The following is a 16291-nucleotide window of genomic DNA, read 5'->3' as shown; positions in this document are numbered from 1 at the left end:
CTGGTTGGGACACGAGTCAAATTGGAATGAAAGTGCTTTCTTATTTGGGTTACTTGCCTTATTTTCGTTATACTGATTTTGAGCATTGTGATCATTGTGTTTACGGTAAACATGCACAGACGTCTCATAAGAAGTCTCTTTCGTTGAAATCTTCTCCTCTAGAGTCAGTACATTCCGATGCATTTCAAATGCCAAAGTTATCTTTAGGGGAAAAGAATTTGTCACCTTTGTCGATGATGCTACACAGAAGGTATGGGTTTACCCTATTCATAGCAAAAACGAAGTGCTTGACAAGTTTCAAAAATTCTCAGTATTGGTTGAAAATCAGACTGATAAGACACTTAAGTGTCTTCACTCTGACAATGGTGGGGAATATGTGTCCAAGGGTTTTCAGGCATTTTGTGACAGCAAAGGGATAAAGAGGGAGCTCATTGTTCCTCATAATCTACCCCAAAATGGAGTTGCAGAGCGTACGAATCGGACCATACAGGATAAGGTCCGTAGAATGTTGTCTCATGCTGCATTACCCCATGGCTTTTGGGCAGAGGTTGTTCTGATAGCTGTTCACTTGATTAATCGATCACCAAACAGGTCTTTGGGGGGGGGGGGGGGGAGGAGGATCCACCTTCATATGCTCACTTGGAAGTGTCTGGTTGTGAGGCTTTTCTGTACATTCGTAAAGAAGAACGTAACAAACTTGAGCCAAAGTCCTGTAAATGCATTTTCCTAAGATATGGTGCGGAGGGTGAAATGGGGTATAGATTATGGGATCCCGAGAAAAGGAAAATAGTACGCAGCAATGATGTTATCTTTTGGGAAGATCGCATGCACAAATAGCCCGAAAAGACTAAGGAGGTCCGTAGGGTTGTATTTCGGGAAGAAATACCTTTTGGAGAGCAGAATGTGCCCGTTGTACAATAGCAAATACGTGCTGTAAATGAACCTGCAAATGCAGGAAATAATGTTGGAAATGATCAGCCGCATTGTCCATAATGATTAGCCACTGGATGTGCAGGAACAGCCAATACATCAAGCTGTTAATGTTGTTGCAGGCTGAAATGTCAGGACAACAAGCTGAACATGGAAATTTGCAGGCTCAACAGTCAGCAAACAATGATCATTGGGTTAGGAGATCGTCTATGACTACTAGACAACCTGATAGATTCGTTCTTGGTGCAAACAATGTGGTTGATTATGTCATGTTGACAGACTGTGGTGAATCCTCTTGCTTTAAAGAAGTAATGGATAGATAAGACAGCAAGAAATGGTATAAAGCCATGTTATCAGAGATGGGATCTCTGGAGAAAAATGACACTTGGGACTTGATATAGTTGCCTAAAGGGTAGAAAACCCTTCCATGCAAATGAGTTTACAAGATGAAGGCCACTTCTGGTTCCTTATCAAAGTACAAAGCAAGATTGGTTGCAAAGGGATATAAGCAGGAACATGGAGTTGACTTTGATGAATTTCTCTTTTGTAGTCAAGATGACTACATTGAGAACCATTTTGGGCTTGGTTGTAGCTGAAGATATGGAGCTTATACAGATCGATGTAAAGACTGCATTTTTACATGGTGATTTGCATGAAGACGTGTATATTTAGCAACCTGAAGGGTTGTCAGAGATGGATCTCTGGAGAAAAATGACACTTGGGACTTGATATAGTTGCCTAAAGGGCAAAAAACCCTTCCATGCAAATGAGTTTACAAGATGAAGGTCACTTCTGGTTCCTTGTCAAAGTACAAAGCAAGATTGGTTGCGAAGGGGTATAAGCAGGAACATGGAGTTGACTTTGATGAATTTCTCTTCTGTAGTCAAGATGACTACATTGAGAACCATTTTGGGCTTGGTTGTAGCTGAAGATATGGAGCTCATACAGATCGATGTAAAGACTGCATTTTTACATGGTGATTTGCATGAAGACATGTATATGTAGCAACCTGAAGGGTTTGTGGCAAAAGGGAAAGAGAAGATGGTATGTGAACTCAAAAGGAGTTTGTATGGGTTGAAACAAGCACTGAGAGAATGGTATCATAAGTTTGATACATTTATGCAGTCTCAAGGTTTTCATAGAAGTCAAGTGGATCACTGCTTGTATACCAAGAAGGCAGCAGATGGCAGCCTGATTATCTTAGTTCTGTATGTGGATGACATGTTGATTGCTGGCAGGGATACTCATGCCTTACTGAAGCAAAGTCTTCATGGCAGCTTTGACATGAAGGATCTTGGTGATGCAAATCACATTCTTGGCATGCGAATACTTAGAGATAGGTCAAAAGGATTACTCTATCTATCTCAGCAGGAGTATATCTCCAAGGTTTTGCAGCGTTTTAATATGGAGGGGGGGGGGGAAACAATTGGGGTTGCATTGTCTCCATATGTGAAACTCAGTGCAGAGGACAGTCCTATATCTAATGATGAGAAGGTTGAAATGGCTAAGATACTATTTGCTTCAGCTGTTGTTGGCAGTTTGATGTATGCTATGGTTGCTACACGTCCTGACACTGCCTTTGCAGTGGGAGTGATTAGCAGATACATGGCAAATCCTGGTAAAAAGCATTGGGAAGTAGTGAAAGGTATTATGAGATATCTTAAAGGCACAAAGGATTTGTGCATTTTCTTTGGAAAGCAGAAGGCATCGGTCGTTGGCTTTATGGATGCAGACTATGCTGGTCATGCGGACTGCAGAAAGTTCACTTTTGGGTATGTGTTTACCTTCATAGGAGGAGCAGTCTCTTGGATCTCTAGGCTACAAAAGTGTGTTGCATTGTCTACTACAGAGGCAGAGTATGTGGCTGCCACTGAGGCATGCAAGGAGGCTTTATGGCTTTCACGTTTGGTGGGAGAGCTTGGCATTACAGAGTTACCTGTTCTCCATTGTGATAGTCAGAGTGCTATTATACTAGCACGGAATCCCGTCTTTCATGCAAAGACGAAGCACATATAGGTGAAGTATCACTTCATTAGAGATGTACTTGACAGCAAGAGCATTGAGCTTGTCAAAGTGCATATAGATGATAATCCTGCAGATCTTCTCACGAAGGGTCTTCCAGCAGAGCAGTTTGCTCATTGCTGACAGATGATGGGAGTTGGATAGGTATATGTATTTCAGCTTTGTACATACCTAGACTTAGCTGATTTTTTTCTCCTCTTAAGGCACATTGCCTTTAGGTGGGAGGTTGTTGTGAATAAAGGGCCATCGTGCCTTTTATATGTGCACGGGTGTGAATACACCCTTAGCACATTTGTACTTTTGTATATATCTATCTAAAACCTAAAGAGGTACACTAGTCTTTTGTACCGAACATCAAGTGTGTCGTGCTCACTCTCCTTTCTACTGCTCTCTACTCTTTGTGTGTGTTATCCGTTGCGTTCACTCTCAGCTCCCTCAGGCTCCGTCAGGTCTCCTTTCCAGAGAGGATGAGCTCCAAAGGCAATGGCATGGGCATTGACATTCTCACTAGGGTTGAGGTTCAAAACCATTTGTGTGGAAGGATTGAACTTATGCAATTGAGGGTCAATATGATCCATGGGGTTCGTGCTCTCAATTATTCGTCCACCATTGGGTTATGCAAGATTGAGTCTCTGTATTGCCCACTATCTTTGTACATTCTGCTATGTTTTCTAGAAGATAAGACTCTTCCACCAGCTCTCAAAAAGCTCAGTGCTTTGCAAAAATTGAGAGCATTAACAAAAAGACGTCTGTCTACAAAAGGGTCCTCCAGTTACTTATTGGTAGTCCCCTCTGCCTTTGCAGTTATTGGAATGGAGTGTGGATTGTGATTTAATGTGCTCCTAACTAAAGGGTTCCATTGCATGTAACACCATAACTTCAAATTGTGTGTGCTATTGATCCTTGAATGTTGATATTAGTTAAACTACAGGCAGATAACATTTGATCTGCTGTGTTCAAAACAGAAGCTGAAACTGGAGCTCCTGGTCCCTTCAGCAAGTATATAAAAAGGTGTGTTATTAAGTTGCCTGCTCTTTGGAAGTTGATCTTGCCCTCCAACCAATCAGGCAGACATATTGTGCATATTGTTGTTTTGCTACTTTGCGAAGGTCTTAAAGTCAAACTGGCAAAATGCTTAACAGAGTACTTATGAAAATTTTGGTTCAATTGTGGTTGTCTGTTTTTTATTTCTATCGTGTAGAAAGAAGCTCGATCCACTTGACACTTACGTTCCTTCTATTCTTCTTAGTCAATCACAATTCCAAGATCTGGGTATGTGAGTCTTTCTTGGTACCAATCTGTTTAGTGTCATCGAAGAGCCTTTTATTTAGACTTTTGCCACTGTATGATGTGACATATTGTGTGCAACAATGTTTTCTTGTTTGAGCAGCTCTGGAATTTATTTGCAGAAGCTAAACTGCTATCAGACATGCCTGATTATGGTGATTCCAGATTATATTTGCGAGCTGGTCCTGCGTCTTCTTTACGCACGAATATCAGAGCAGTGAGTTTTGGTTTTTGAAATCTAACATTAATTTCTTTTTTGTCTTGAGGTGAGGACCAGGCAGGGGGGTTTAGTTTGGTAGGTGCTTTCAGAGTGCAATTATTTTTGTGGGGACTTTTATCTTCAAAAGCTAAGTTGGACATTGAACATTTTATATGGTTAAGAACATTCCTTAAAAGCCTAACACCAAGAAGCTGTGTAAATTCTTATACGTCAGTATTAGAATCACACTTAAGTGATATGATATGTGAAATATATGCTGATTAAAAGCTATGGTGACTGCTGATGATCCTCCTCCTGCCTGTGAGCTCCCTCTACACTTACTCTTCTTCCTCCTCTGCTTCCTCTACTCCTGCTTTTCCTCTTCCTTCTTGTCTGTGCAGCTTAATCATACTGCTGCCTGTGTTGTACCTTGCCTGCTTGGTGGCTGCCTCTTCAGCCTGCCATCTTCGTACCGTACTGAGTTTCTTGACCACCCTTGCCTCCATCAATGAGCGTGAGGGGTTGCATAGATAGGTGCAATTGTTGTGGGGGCAGGGTCTGGTACTAGGTTATTGAGATTTCAGAAATGGTGATGCGGGTGGTTGAGGAATTGAGCAGTATTTTCCAGACAGAAACAAGGAGACCATGTGCTCCAAGCTTAGGAGAGCCATCCTAGTTCAGCTGTAGCCAATATTGGGGATAGGGGATGGAGTTCACATTTTAAACCTCCATGATGTTTTGGGCTTGGATAGGAGACACTATGTGCATTTTGCAAGGAGCTCGTAAGTCCAATGGCTCCATACCCTTGGAGATCGGATCCATAGTCTTAAGAATCAGTTTGATGTAATGGGCCTGGCCACACGTTTGTACAGGTGGCATTTTCAGTAGGAGCAAGTTGCAGCTCTCTAGAAGTGCTTGTTGCTGTGTAAAGGTTTGAGAGAGCTCTCTTTTTTGGTTACACTCCCCATTCATCAAGCAAGAGTTGCTACAAGCCTTTAGGATTAAGAGGGGCAAAAGTGACCAGGTGAGGAAAGGTTTTCTTGAGCATTTTTCTTCACCTTTAGCCTTATGAGATCCATAAACATTTGATTTATACTCTCCCCCATTATCTATTCTTATGCACTTTCGTTTTAAACCCTTTTGAGTGCTAACAAATGCATAAAACCTTTTAAAAACGTCCAATGCCTCAATTTTCTGCTTAAGCAAGCAAACCCATAGCTTTCTAGAGTGGTCATCAATAAAAGACATGAAATGGCAGAAACCACTATGAGTTCTTATTGGCATGGTACATACATCAGAATGGACTAAATCCAAAATACATGCCTTTCTAGATGCTCCATGAGAGTATGAACTCTTTACATGTTTTCTCAAAATACAGTCATTACAAAAGTCAAGCTTTGAATCTCGAAAAGATTCTTTGTGTTAGAAGTGGATGCATTGCCAACCATTTTCAGCTATAAATTTCTGCAATAAAGTAATGAATACTGTCAGCCAATAGCAAGGTTGCTGAATATAACAGCAAGTAAACAAAATGCACTTCCAAAGGTGCTCAAGATGCAAATAATTTGCTGCAATTTCAGTCCAAATAGGCTGATTACAGTATATACATGCACAAAATGTGATAAGTATACATAAAAGACAACTCCCACTTCAATAATACATCACCGTAATGCCTATATGCAACAACCCAAGTGCTGTATATACCACTGTTTCACTTCACAATGAGCATTCAGCAATACATGTATTGAAGGTAGTTGCCTTTTGACAACATTTGATACATCCCAAGTAAGAATTTCTCCCACTCAACAATGAATCTGCTGTTATTTCATTGCTAAAGCATGAATTAGCGCAAAATACATCACCGATGTGAACAGTATGTAAATTTCTTCGACAAATCTGTCTCAATTGTATTAATATAGGTTCTGAAGTGCAAAACAAAGGCAAGTGTTGCAGAAATTTGACAAATTCTACAAAAGCCCTAAATTTCTCGGTTCTAGACGTGCACCAATGTTAGTGAATTCAACTCGACTGAGCAAAATTTCACTGATACATGAAAAGCCCCAAATGTTCCGAAGCCAATGTGTACAATGTTTGCAAGTTTTGGGTTAGATGTCACTGCACAAGCATTTGCTGTGCAAAATCAAAGAAGATCTCAAAAGGGCTCACAGATTGCTCTAGATTTAATGAATGTCAGTCCAGAATTGACAACAGGTTTGCCAGTCATCACAAGAGGGCTTGATAGCTGTTGCAGTGTTCTAGAAGGTATTGCCAATTGTTGTCTGTTTGATTTTAGGGTTTGAGTGTTTGTTTGATTTTAGGATTTTAGACTGTTTGTCTGATTTTAGGGTTTTAGACTCTTTGTTTGAGCAAAAGCGACATGCACTTGCCTGCCTGAGCAGAAAATGACCTATGCCTATCTACTCGAGCAAAAATGACTTGTGTTTGTATTAGATTTAGGGTTTCTAGCTTGTTGATTGACAATCTAGCACACGTAACTTGGAAAGTGATGAGCACTGAATGAGTTGGATTTGACTCGCATGGATTCCGAAAGCGCACACGCCTTGATCAAAGATTTGATACTAGTTTGAAGGGGATGTGCGCAATAAGAGTGGTGTGTGTGTAGCAGTAGAGAGTGTAGAGAGAGCAAAAACGTGAGTAGTGTGTATACCGGTGTGGTACACACAAAGAATAAAAGAATGTACTTATACTTAGGGTACGGTACACTTACACCCGTAAGGGTGCATTCACCTGTATAAGTAAATATATACACGGGAAGTGTAATGAAGGGCCTTTACACCGAATATGTTGGTATTTTGTCTTTTCTATATGGAGTTTCTAAGTGCTTGACTCATAATTTTATTTAGTTTTCTTTTTGGGTCGAGAGATTTTCAAGACAAGGTCAGTGGCAGACTTCAGTGTGGTAGAGGTCGAAGGAAGGTCTATGCATCATTGATCTGCAATATTGTAGTTAGTCCATCTTAGGTATGCTTGTGGTAAAAAAACTTGCACAAAGCAAGCTAAAATTTTAGTCTCTCCTTCAAGAGGGGTTCAAGGTGATGGCCTCGCTTAGGTGGAGATGGGAGGCCTTTACTGCACTAGATCTTCATTATGGCGCCTATGACTCTCTTTGACTCTATTTTTTATTGCATTACATCCTGTTAGAAAAAGGGTGGTTGTGACCTGATTAAATGCTAATTACAAGTGTGAAAATCATAAAAAAAAAAGTGATATCGTTACCGATCAGTCTTGGACAATAGATACTGACTTGGCCCCAAACATGGGCACCCTTCGTGGTATTTCTTTAGCTTGAATTGAATTTGGTTGAGGTACATTGAGAGCACTCTCCAATATCCTTAAAGTCTTCAATTCAATTTGCCCCTTGATTTTGAAGGAGATTGGCCTCCAATTTGTTGCTTGAGTGAGAAATGGCCCCAAACTCAATTATGCTTGGCTAGCATATTGGAATCCTCTGAATTCTCCCAATTTCAACAGCTGAATTCAAGATAATCAGGCTGCCATCTGCTGCCTTCTTGGTGTACAAGCAGTGATCCACTTGACTTCTATAAAAGCCTTGGGATTGCATGAATGTATCAAACTTATGATACCATTCTCTTGGTGCTTGTTTCAGCCCATACAAACTCCTTTTGAGTTTACATACCATTTTTTCTTTCCCTTGTTCAACAAACCCTTCAGGCTGCTGCCTATATATGTCTTCATGCAGATCACCATGTAAAAACACAGTCTTTACATCCATCTGTATGAGCTCTATATCTTCAACTGCAACCAAGCCCAAAATGGTTCTCAATGTAGTCATCTTGACAACAGGAGAGAAAATCTCATCAAAGTCAATTCCATGCTTCTGCTTGTACCCCTTTGCAACCAATCTTGCTTTGTACTTGGGTGAGGAACTAGAAGTGACCTTCATCTTGTAAACCCATTTGCATGGAAGGGTTTTTTGGCCCTTTAGGCAACTGCACCAAGTCCCAAGTGCCATTTTTTTCAAGAGATTTTATCTCTGACAGCATGGCTTTATACCATTTCTTGCTGTCCAACCACATTAATTGCACTAGGAACAAATTTGTCAGGTTGTCTAGTAGCCCTAGACGATCTCCTAACCCAATGGTCATTGTTTGTTGGCTGTTCTTGCAAATTTTCATTTTCGGCATGCTGTCCTGGCATTTCAACCTGCAAATCAGCATTAACAGCTTGTTGTCTTGGCTGTTCCTGCACATGTAATGGCTCATTTTCATGGGCAATAGCTGGCTAATCATTTCCAGCATCATTTCCTGTAATTACAGGTTCATTTACAGCAGGTATTTGCTGCTGTCAACGGGCACATTTTGCTGTCCAAAAGGTATTTCTTCCCAGAATACAACCCTACAGATCTCCTCAGTCTTTTCGGGCTGTTTGTGTATGCGATCTTCCCGGAAGATAACGCCATTGCTGCGTACTACTTTCCTTTTCTCGGGATCCCACAATTTATACCCCATTTCACCCTCGTCTTCATATCCTAGAAAAATGCATTTACAGGACTTTGGCTCAAGTTTGCTGCGTTTTTCTTTACGAATGTGCACAAAAGCCTCGCAGCCAAACACTTTCAGATGAGCATATGAAGGTGGCTTGCCCGACCACGCTTCTTGGGGAACTCCCTCCTGCAAAGACTTGTTTGGTGATCGATCAATTAAGTGAACGACTGTCATAACAGCCTCTGCCCAAAAACCATGGGGTAGTGCAGCATGAGACAGCAGCGTACGGACCTTATCCTGTTGGTCTGATTCATACGCTCTGCATCTCCATTTTGGGGTAGATTATGAGGGGCAGTGAGCTCTCTCTTTATCCCTTTGCTGTCACAAAATGCCTGAAAGGCCTTGGACACATATTCCCCACCATTGTCAGAGTGAAGACACTTAAGTGTCTTATCTGTGTGGTTTTCAGCCAATGCTAATAATTTTTTAAATTTGTCAAGCACTTCATCCTTGCTACGAATAGGGTAAACCCATACTTTCCGTGTAGCATTATCGACAAAGGTAACAAAATATTTCTTTTTCCCTAAAGATAATCTTGGCATTTGACATACATCCGAATGTACTAACTCTAAAGGAGAAGATTTCAAAGAAAGAGACTTTTTGTGAGACGTCTGTGTATGTTTGTCATAAATGCAATGATCACAATGCTCAAAATCAGCATAACGAAGACAAGGCAAGTAACCCAAACGAGAAAGCACTTTCATTGTTGTTTGACTCATGTGTCCTAACCAGCCATGCCACAAAGAAACGCTTGGCTGCTCGGTCACGGCAACAACATGGTCACGCATACTAGATACATGAGATGGATACAAAAAGTATCACTCTTGCAACCTCTGGCAATAACTCTAGATCTCTTACAGATATTCCATTTTCCATCGTCAAAGGTGGTATGAAAACCATTATCATCTAGCTGCCCTGTGCTAATCAAGCTCTTCTTGAGCTGAGGTACATGCCGTACATGCTGAAGTGTAAAGACAGAGCCATGTTGAAACTGTAACTGCACATTGCCAATACCTGCAATCTCACATGCATAGTTGTTCCCAAGATGGACAACACCATGTCGACCCCCTGTATAGGCGGAAAACCACTCACGATGAGGGGTGACATGAAAGGAAGCACTTGAATCAGGAATCCAAGTATGCATGTCATCATCCGTATCTGCAAGTAAAGCATGTGCACCAAAGTGTGAAGAGACAAAGAGTACATCACTCCCACTGTCACTATCATGAGTGAATACATTCACCTCTTCAACTGCCTTTTTCTTTCTCTTTCTTCCATTTGTAGCAGTCACGTTTAAAGTGACCCTTCTTTCCACAATGATGGCATTCAACATCTTTGCCACGTGATTTACTGCGTCCCTTGCCATCATATTTGCCCTTTTGCTGTGATCTACCCCTAGTATGCAAAGCACTGGAAGACTTACTGGATGCATTGTTCTGTCGATTCATTTCTTCCATAAGTAGAGCACTCTCTACATCAGCATACAAAAGGATTACATTAGAATTGCTCATAGCAGTCCTGAATGGATCCCAACTCTTTGTAGAGTGCAAAGCAAGAAAGTAGCCTTAAATTCCTCATCAATCATGAACTTCAAGGCAACCAGCTGGCTGAAAATGGAGTTAAACTCACTCAAGTGAGTAGACATTGCTGTACCTTCTTTCACACGCAAATCCATAAGATTTTTCAGCCAATACGCTTTGCTTGCAACACTCTTCTGTGCATACAGTTCTTCCAGTCTAGTCCATATAGCATATGCAGAATCCAAACCTTCAATGTTAAACAACAAGGCATCAGAAATTGAGAGCTCTATGGTTGAGCGTGCAAGCTCATTCAACTCATCCCAATCATCCTGATCCATGTCTGTAGGCTTTGCCCCTTTGGTTTTGATCGGCTTTGCCTGCTTATTTTGTAACAGGATATTGTAGCACTGCTTTTGCCAAACTGCAAAATTGTGTGCGCCTTCAAGCTTCTTTATGTGCATCAGATTACTACTGTCATTGCTGCCAGCCATGATTTTCAGCCCAAACGTGACAAAAAAACCAGTAAAGGCAGGCCCAAACTGTCACTCGAGTGATCAAGGTACAAACAAGTACCAATCAGCAATAAATGACCACACAGAAGTACAGATTTCAGATCCGTAATTAAATTTTCAGAAGTGCCAAACCAAGTGCTACAGCATTATCCAACTGATTACAGCTGTTCCAAGGGCATGTGCATCACTTTACATGAGAAATCCCAAAATTTCAGTTGCAATTTTTGTTGTACATGTATCTAGGGGCATAAAATTTGACAGGAACGGTCAAAAGCCCCAAAATTTTGTGCTCCAAAGCGTCAAACACACATCTGCATTTTCTCTGTCATGCATAGGACTATCCAATTTTTCCAAAATAAAGCAATTTCAGCAAAACCCCTAAATTTTACCAAGTGTTGATGTCCAAATTATCGGAATTCAACCTGCATGTACATAAAATTACCAAATGTTGCACAAATTTTGCCCAAATTGCAAAAGCCCCAAATTGCACGGGGTCCAATGTGCCTCAATGTCGAGAAATTGGGTTAATTTCAGCCCAATTTGTGTATGTACATGAAAAGCCCCAAATGTCGGGGACAAAATGTCACAAATTCCTGCAATTTCTGAGACAAATTTGCTCGTCCTGCATCAAATTTCCCAAATTTGGGAAAAGCCCCAAATTTCTAGGCCAAAGGTTGAGAAATTTCACTCAAATGAGCAAAATTTCAACAATTTTGGCAAAATCCCCAATTCAAATGCGCACAATGTCTGCAATTCTGACGCAGATGCCTCAATTTTCACGAACAATGCTCAGTCTGGCGAAGCCCCAACTTTTTGGGCCAAAATTGCACAAATTTGATGGTTTGTGCTTGCACACGCGAACCCCGGTTAGAGGAAGGAGTTTGAGAAGAGGATTAAAAAAAAAAAAAGGTTTTGGATGACGGGTCTGTTGACCCGTCAGGCCTGTCTCTCGTCCTCCCCATCGCGCGCTCGCTCGCTGGTCCCGTCACCGTTGCGCGCTCCACTGAAAACGCCCGCTGGTCGCCGTCCATGAGCCCGTGAGCCCCACTGGTCCATGCCTTGTCTGTTGCAGCACCACGCTGCCACGCTTGCTCCCTGCTCGACTGCTGCTCCGTTATGCGCTAGACCTGCGTGGACTGGTTGCCGACTGCTGCCCGACACGCTAGCACCTCGTCGCTGCCCCCTGCAGACTTCACGCCCACTGGTCCACGTCCGCCATGCCCACTGGTCCACACTGGACCTGCTGTCGCCTGTTGGACCACGCTGGACCTATGTCTGACAGTCAGTCTGCTACCCACCGAGAGCTCGCCTTTGAGCCGTCTCGTCACCACTCTGGTCTTGTGCCTCAGCCTGACGATCTCTGCAGCACCTTACGCTTTGATACCAGTTTGTAGGGACCGATTAAGCACGAAGATCGAAGCAGACTGTCGTATGCACAGTGAGAGACAGAGAGTGCAAAAGAGCAGAGTAGAGAGTGAGCACATTTTTCGGTACAATGACGTGTACCACTTTAGGTTTTTAGATAGATATATATATATTTTCTTCAGTTCCATTCACAATGAATCATTATCTCTACCTAGGGCAATGCAATTTACAGAGCTGAGTAACTTCTGTGCATTTGCAGTGTGTGCATTGACCATGGCTGCTTTTGTGCATCATATGCTTTTTTGAGTAATCCTTTTGTCTTCTTGAGTCCTTTCCATAGTTGTTCTACTTAAGGGCAGAGCTATGGTAATGCACGGTATGTCTTTGAGTTGGTTCAATTTGATGATTACTATCCCCACTCTAATTTCTTAGGGTTGCTTATTTTGTACCTCTTAGGAGGATTTGAATCTAACTTGTAAACAGATTTACTTGGTCTTATTACCTAGAGGCTTCCATATGTAGTGAATTCATGAACAGATATACTTGGACTGATTGCCCAAAGGGCTTCTCTTGTAAACTCCGGTGATTAGGTTGACACATCACACTTCTGGAATATTGATGCACCAAAGTAGGATACATGCTGAAAAAATAAGCTGTCCATGTATCTTGAGTCTATTGCAGCAGTGCAAAAGTATTTCTTGCTCTTATATAAATGGAATTCAGTGTAGAAAACTCTGTACCATCAGTCTGAATTGTCACTGTTATCTTTCCTGTTCTGCATCAAACTCATTTTCCAATGAAACTTTTGGCTTAATTCATTTCACAAAAGCCCGCACGGCAGTTAACAGTCGTACATATAAATGTTTGGATTTGTGTCATAATTTTGCAGGTTGCGCAGTATGCATCTGAAGATGGCAATGGTAAGATTGCTTCAGATGCAGTTGACCAGTGCATAAGGTAAACTATACATGCTTCTTATATTTATCAATAGAGGATACTGTGCTTATTATGTTCATGTTATCCCTTCCTCAGATGTGGTTGACCAATGCATAGGGTAAATGATACACGCTTCATGTCTTTATCACTAGAGGGTATATTGCTTATCAGTTCTTAAAACATTACTGGTTTCTTCTTGAATGATGTGATGCCAGTTCCCTGGAAGATCTTGATTCGCTTCTATTGCGGGCCTCAAGAAATGACTCCTCTGCATCAGTGGAGAAAATGAAGGGCAAGATTAAAGATACAGTGAATGCATTAGACAGGTCAGAAACTTGAAAGTTGACGTTTAAAACTCAAAAGTGTTGTTAGCTTTGGCATTGTCTCAATGCAGTCAAAACTAAGCTCAGGATTATGGTATGATTGAGTACTTCCTTTGGCTATCAGCCCTTGAATGTTTTGAGTGCATCCATTGGCTACTAGCCTTTGACATCTTGAGATTGCCTAGGGTAATTAATCATCATTCAATGGTTCAATTTGGTAAGAATTTTTATTCTGTTTGGTATTGCATTCATGCACACTGGTTGAAGATGGTAGATTGGAAGAGATGGGTTTTGTTCCATGCATGGAAAAATTGATTAGACCAGTGAAATTACGATCTCTGAAATAATAGAATTAAGGCTTAAGGTTCTGTTAGTGAAAAGTAAAGCTCCTGGTTAATTATGTGGCCTTAGATTTGGAATGGTTTTTGTAAGGCAGTCTCTTGGCAACTGTACCATCTGAAATTTTGGACAAATGCAAGGCCATTGTTGCTTCATATGAGGAGAGTACAGTTAGCCCTTCTGGCGCTGCCGTGGATGTTGATGCAAAAATTTTGGAGAGCCTGTTGTAAGATACCAGCTATTTCAGCCTTACAATACCAGATTATGAATCAGTTTCTGCTATACCCACACTTTGTAAAGCCCAGCCCTGGGCCATTACACCATAATACCGGGTATTCTTTTGTGTGAGTCAATTCTTGTAATCTTAGCTTTGTGGGGGTGTGCATTATTGGCACGTATCTGATTGCACTCTTGAAGGTTGAATTACAAATCTCTTTTATGTGGTCTGTTGACAAGGTAGCAGACATGCTTTGATAAAACAGGGCACGGCTTCAATTTTTGTATGAAAAAAGAGTGTCGAAAGTCTTGGTTCAGACTGTACCTTAGACAGCTGCACAACCTGTTTGGCTTTTCTACCTTCAAGCCAGGTGCTACCATTTTTGTGACAACTTGTGCCACTTCTGAATGGATGAAGTTTGTGGCTCATTGATATGTAACTGAAATGCAGCAAGTCTTTGGGGCATTCTACAATTTGCAGATGAAGTAGGTTATCATTCTGAGAGTTAAAATTGTGGGCTAGAACAAGCGACAGTTTACAGCCACCAATTGAATGACATTTGCTTTTCTCGCGTTACTGGCTCTCCTTCACCCCAGGTCTGAGTTTGATTTCAATCGTTGAGATAGACATGTATCAAATTAATATCTCAATGTCAAGTGACTCTTTCTAAAAGACGAAATGTCAAAATTTGAGAGTAAAAAATCCATGTTGTACCTCCATCTAGCAAAAAAAGAGAATTTCACTAGATAGAGTAGACCGTATGTAGCAAAAACTTGGCTTGTAGCAAATGGATGTTTTGATAGGTATGTTTTTACAACAAAATTTTGATATTTAGTAGGAAAGAATTAGATGGATGTTACTACATATACAAATTAATGAAGCAACCGTTTTATACAACTCCATAAATTTAGTAGTCTTTTGAAAAAAGCTTCATAGATGTAATTTGTTTTAATTTGTCTGTAAATACAAAGGAATCAATTCTATAATGTATAAATATTAGCAACTCATTGACATAGATTATGCAAATACGTCACTAGGAGCACATAATCAAGATAGTTTTTATTACAAAAGGATTTTGCTCTCTATAACCTCCTTAATGCTTGGCTTTTTTATTTATGATGCAAGTTGGTTTCAATGACACATGAGTTGTTAATACTTTTGAAACATCGAAAAACTTCCTTAGTGTGAGTGGCGAGTAGAGCTATCATCATTCTCACATGTAAGGTCTTTATGAAAACTTTTCTACCTCTTAGGGAACCAACGAAACTACCAATGTGGTTAGTTGTAGAAAGATGGCCATTGATAAAATGCTTATGATATTGGAAATGCAATGCATTGGACAAATGATAAGGAAGCTATCAAGAGAGCAAAGCCTTGACAACTTCATGAGGACTAGATTATGCAAGGAGCTACAAAGCCACATACAATTATTAGATATTGGTAATTAGTAATTGTGATGTAGGTAGTACACTAGCAAAGCTCATGACCAATGAGAAGATTGCAAAGCTTTAGAGTATTAGATTAGAAAGTACTTAGTAATGGGCACGATCAATGCCTTGCAACTAAGACCAATTATCGCTTATTGACGCTACTTGTGAGAGTACATGCTTTTAAACAATGATATGGTGGCATTTTGGATTGTTAGTCAAAAATTACTTCTACATAGAGAAATCTAGCACTTTGCTGTTATGAACATTGGAAGAAAAAAACCCCTTGCTATTGGAAATTATGTCAATGCTCTAAGCTTTTATAGGAAACAAAAGGCCAATGCCCAAGCATATACAAGTATACACTTGTATCTATATAGCTCGAGGTTGTTTTCCTTTCTTCTCATTATGTGCGTTTTTAGCAATTGCGAAATAATACTTGGTGGAGATTATATGTGTTAGATGACCATTGCAAGTCATAATTTTGACAAGCCATAAATAGTAATGTTGAGTATACAAACTCTTGCATGATACTTGCATCCATAATTAGATAGACATGCATGCAAAGTCTTGGATGACACAAAGGCATTAGTAGTGTCATCATCCACTTATCCTCCACATCATTTCTTGCAATAATCAAGAGCTAAAAACCTTTTAACGTTTTTGCGTGTGATCAATGTACCTTAGC

At 40.6% G+C, this 16291-nt stretch overlaps 1 protein-coding gene across 1 annotated transcript in view; it reads left to right on the top strand.

The window, feature by feature from the left end:
* The window catches only part of LOC148019856 (uncharacterized), a 46371-nt gene extending 32059 nt beyond the window's left edge, over positions 1–14312 (top strand). The window contains exons 2-7 of the mRNA XM_087700054.1: positions 3918–3963; positions 4154–4224; positions 4362–4456; positions 13251–13318; positions 13513–13623; positions 14057–14312. Coding sequence (XP_087556180.1) covers positions 3918–3963; positions 4154–4224; positions 4362–4456; positions 13251–13318; positions 13513–13623; positions 14057–14189 — 524 coding nt within the window. The 3' untranslated portion in view covers positions 14190–14312. The remainder of the gene's footprint in view (positions 1–3917; positions 3964–4153; positions 4225–4361; positions 4457–13250; positions 13319–13512; positions 13624–14056) is intronic.
* Positions 14313–16291: the final 1979 nt, after the last annotated feature.

The sequence above is a fragment of the Lygodium microphyllum genome, chromosome 19, assembly GCF_053477565.2.
Source record: "Lygodium microphyllum isolate KBCC chromosome 19, Lygodium_microphyllum_v1.1.10, whole genome shotgun sequence".
Taxonomy (NCBI): domain Eukaryota; kingdom Viridiplantae; phylum Streptophyta; class Polypodiopsida; order Schizaeales; family Lygodiaceae; genus Lygodium; species Lygodium microphyllum.
Note: the sequence above shows the minus strand (reverse complement) of the source record. Positions and strands in the feature narration are given on the sequence as shown.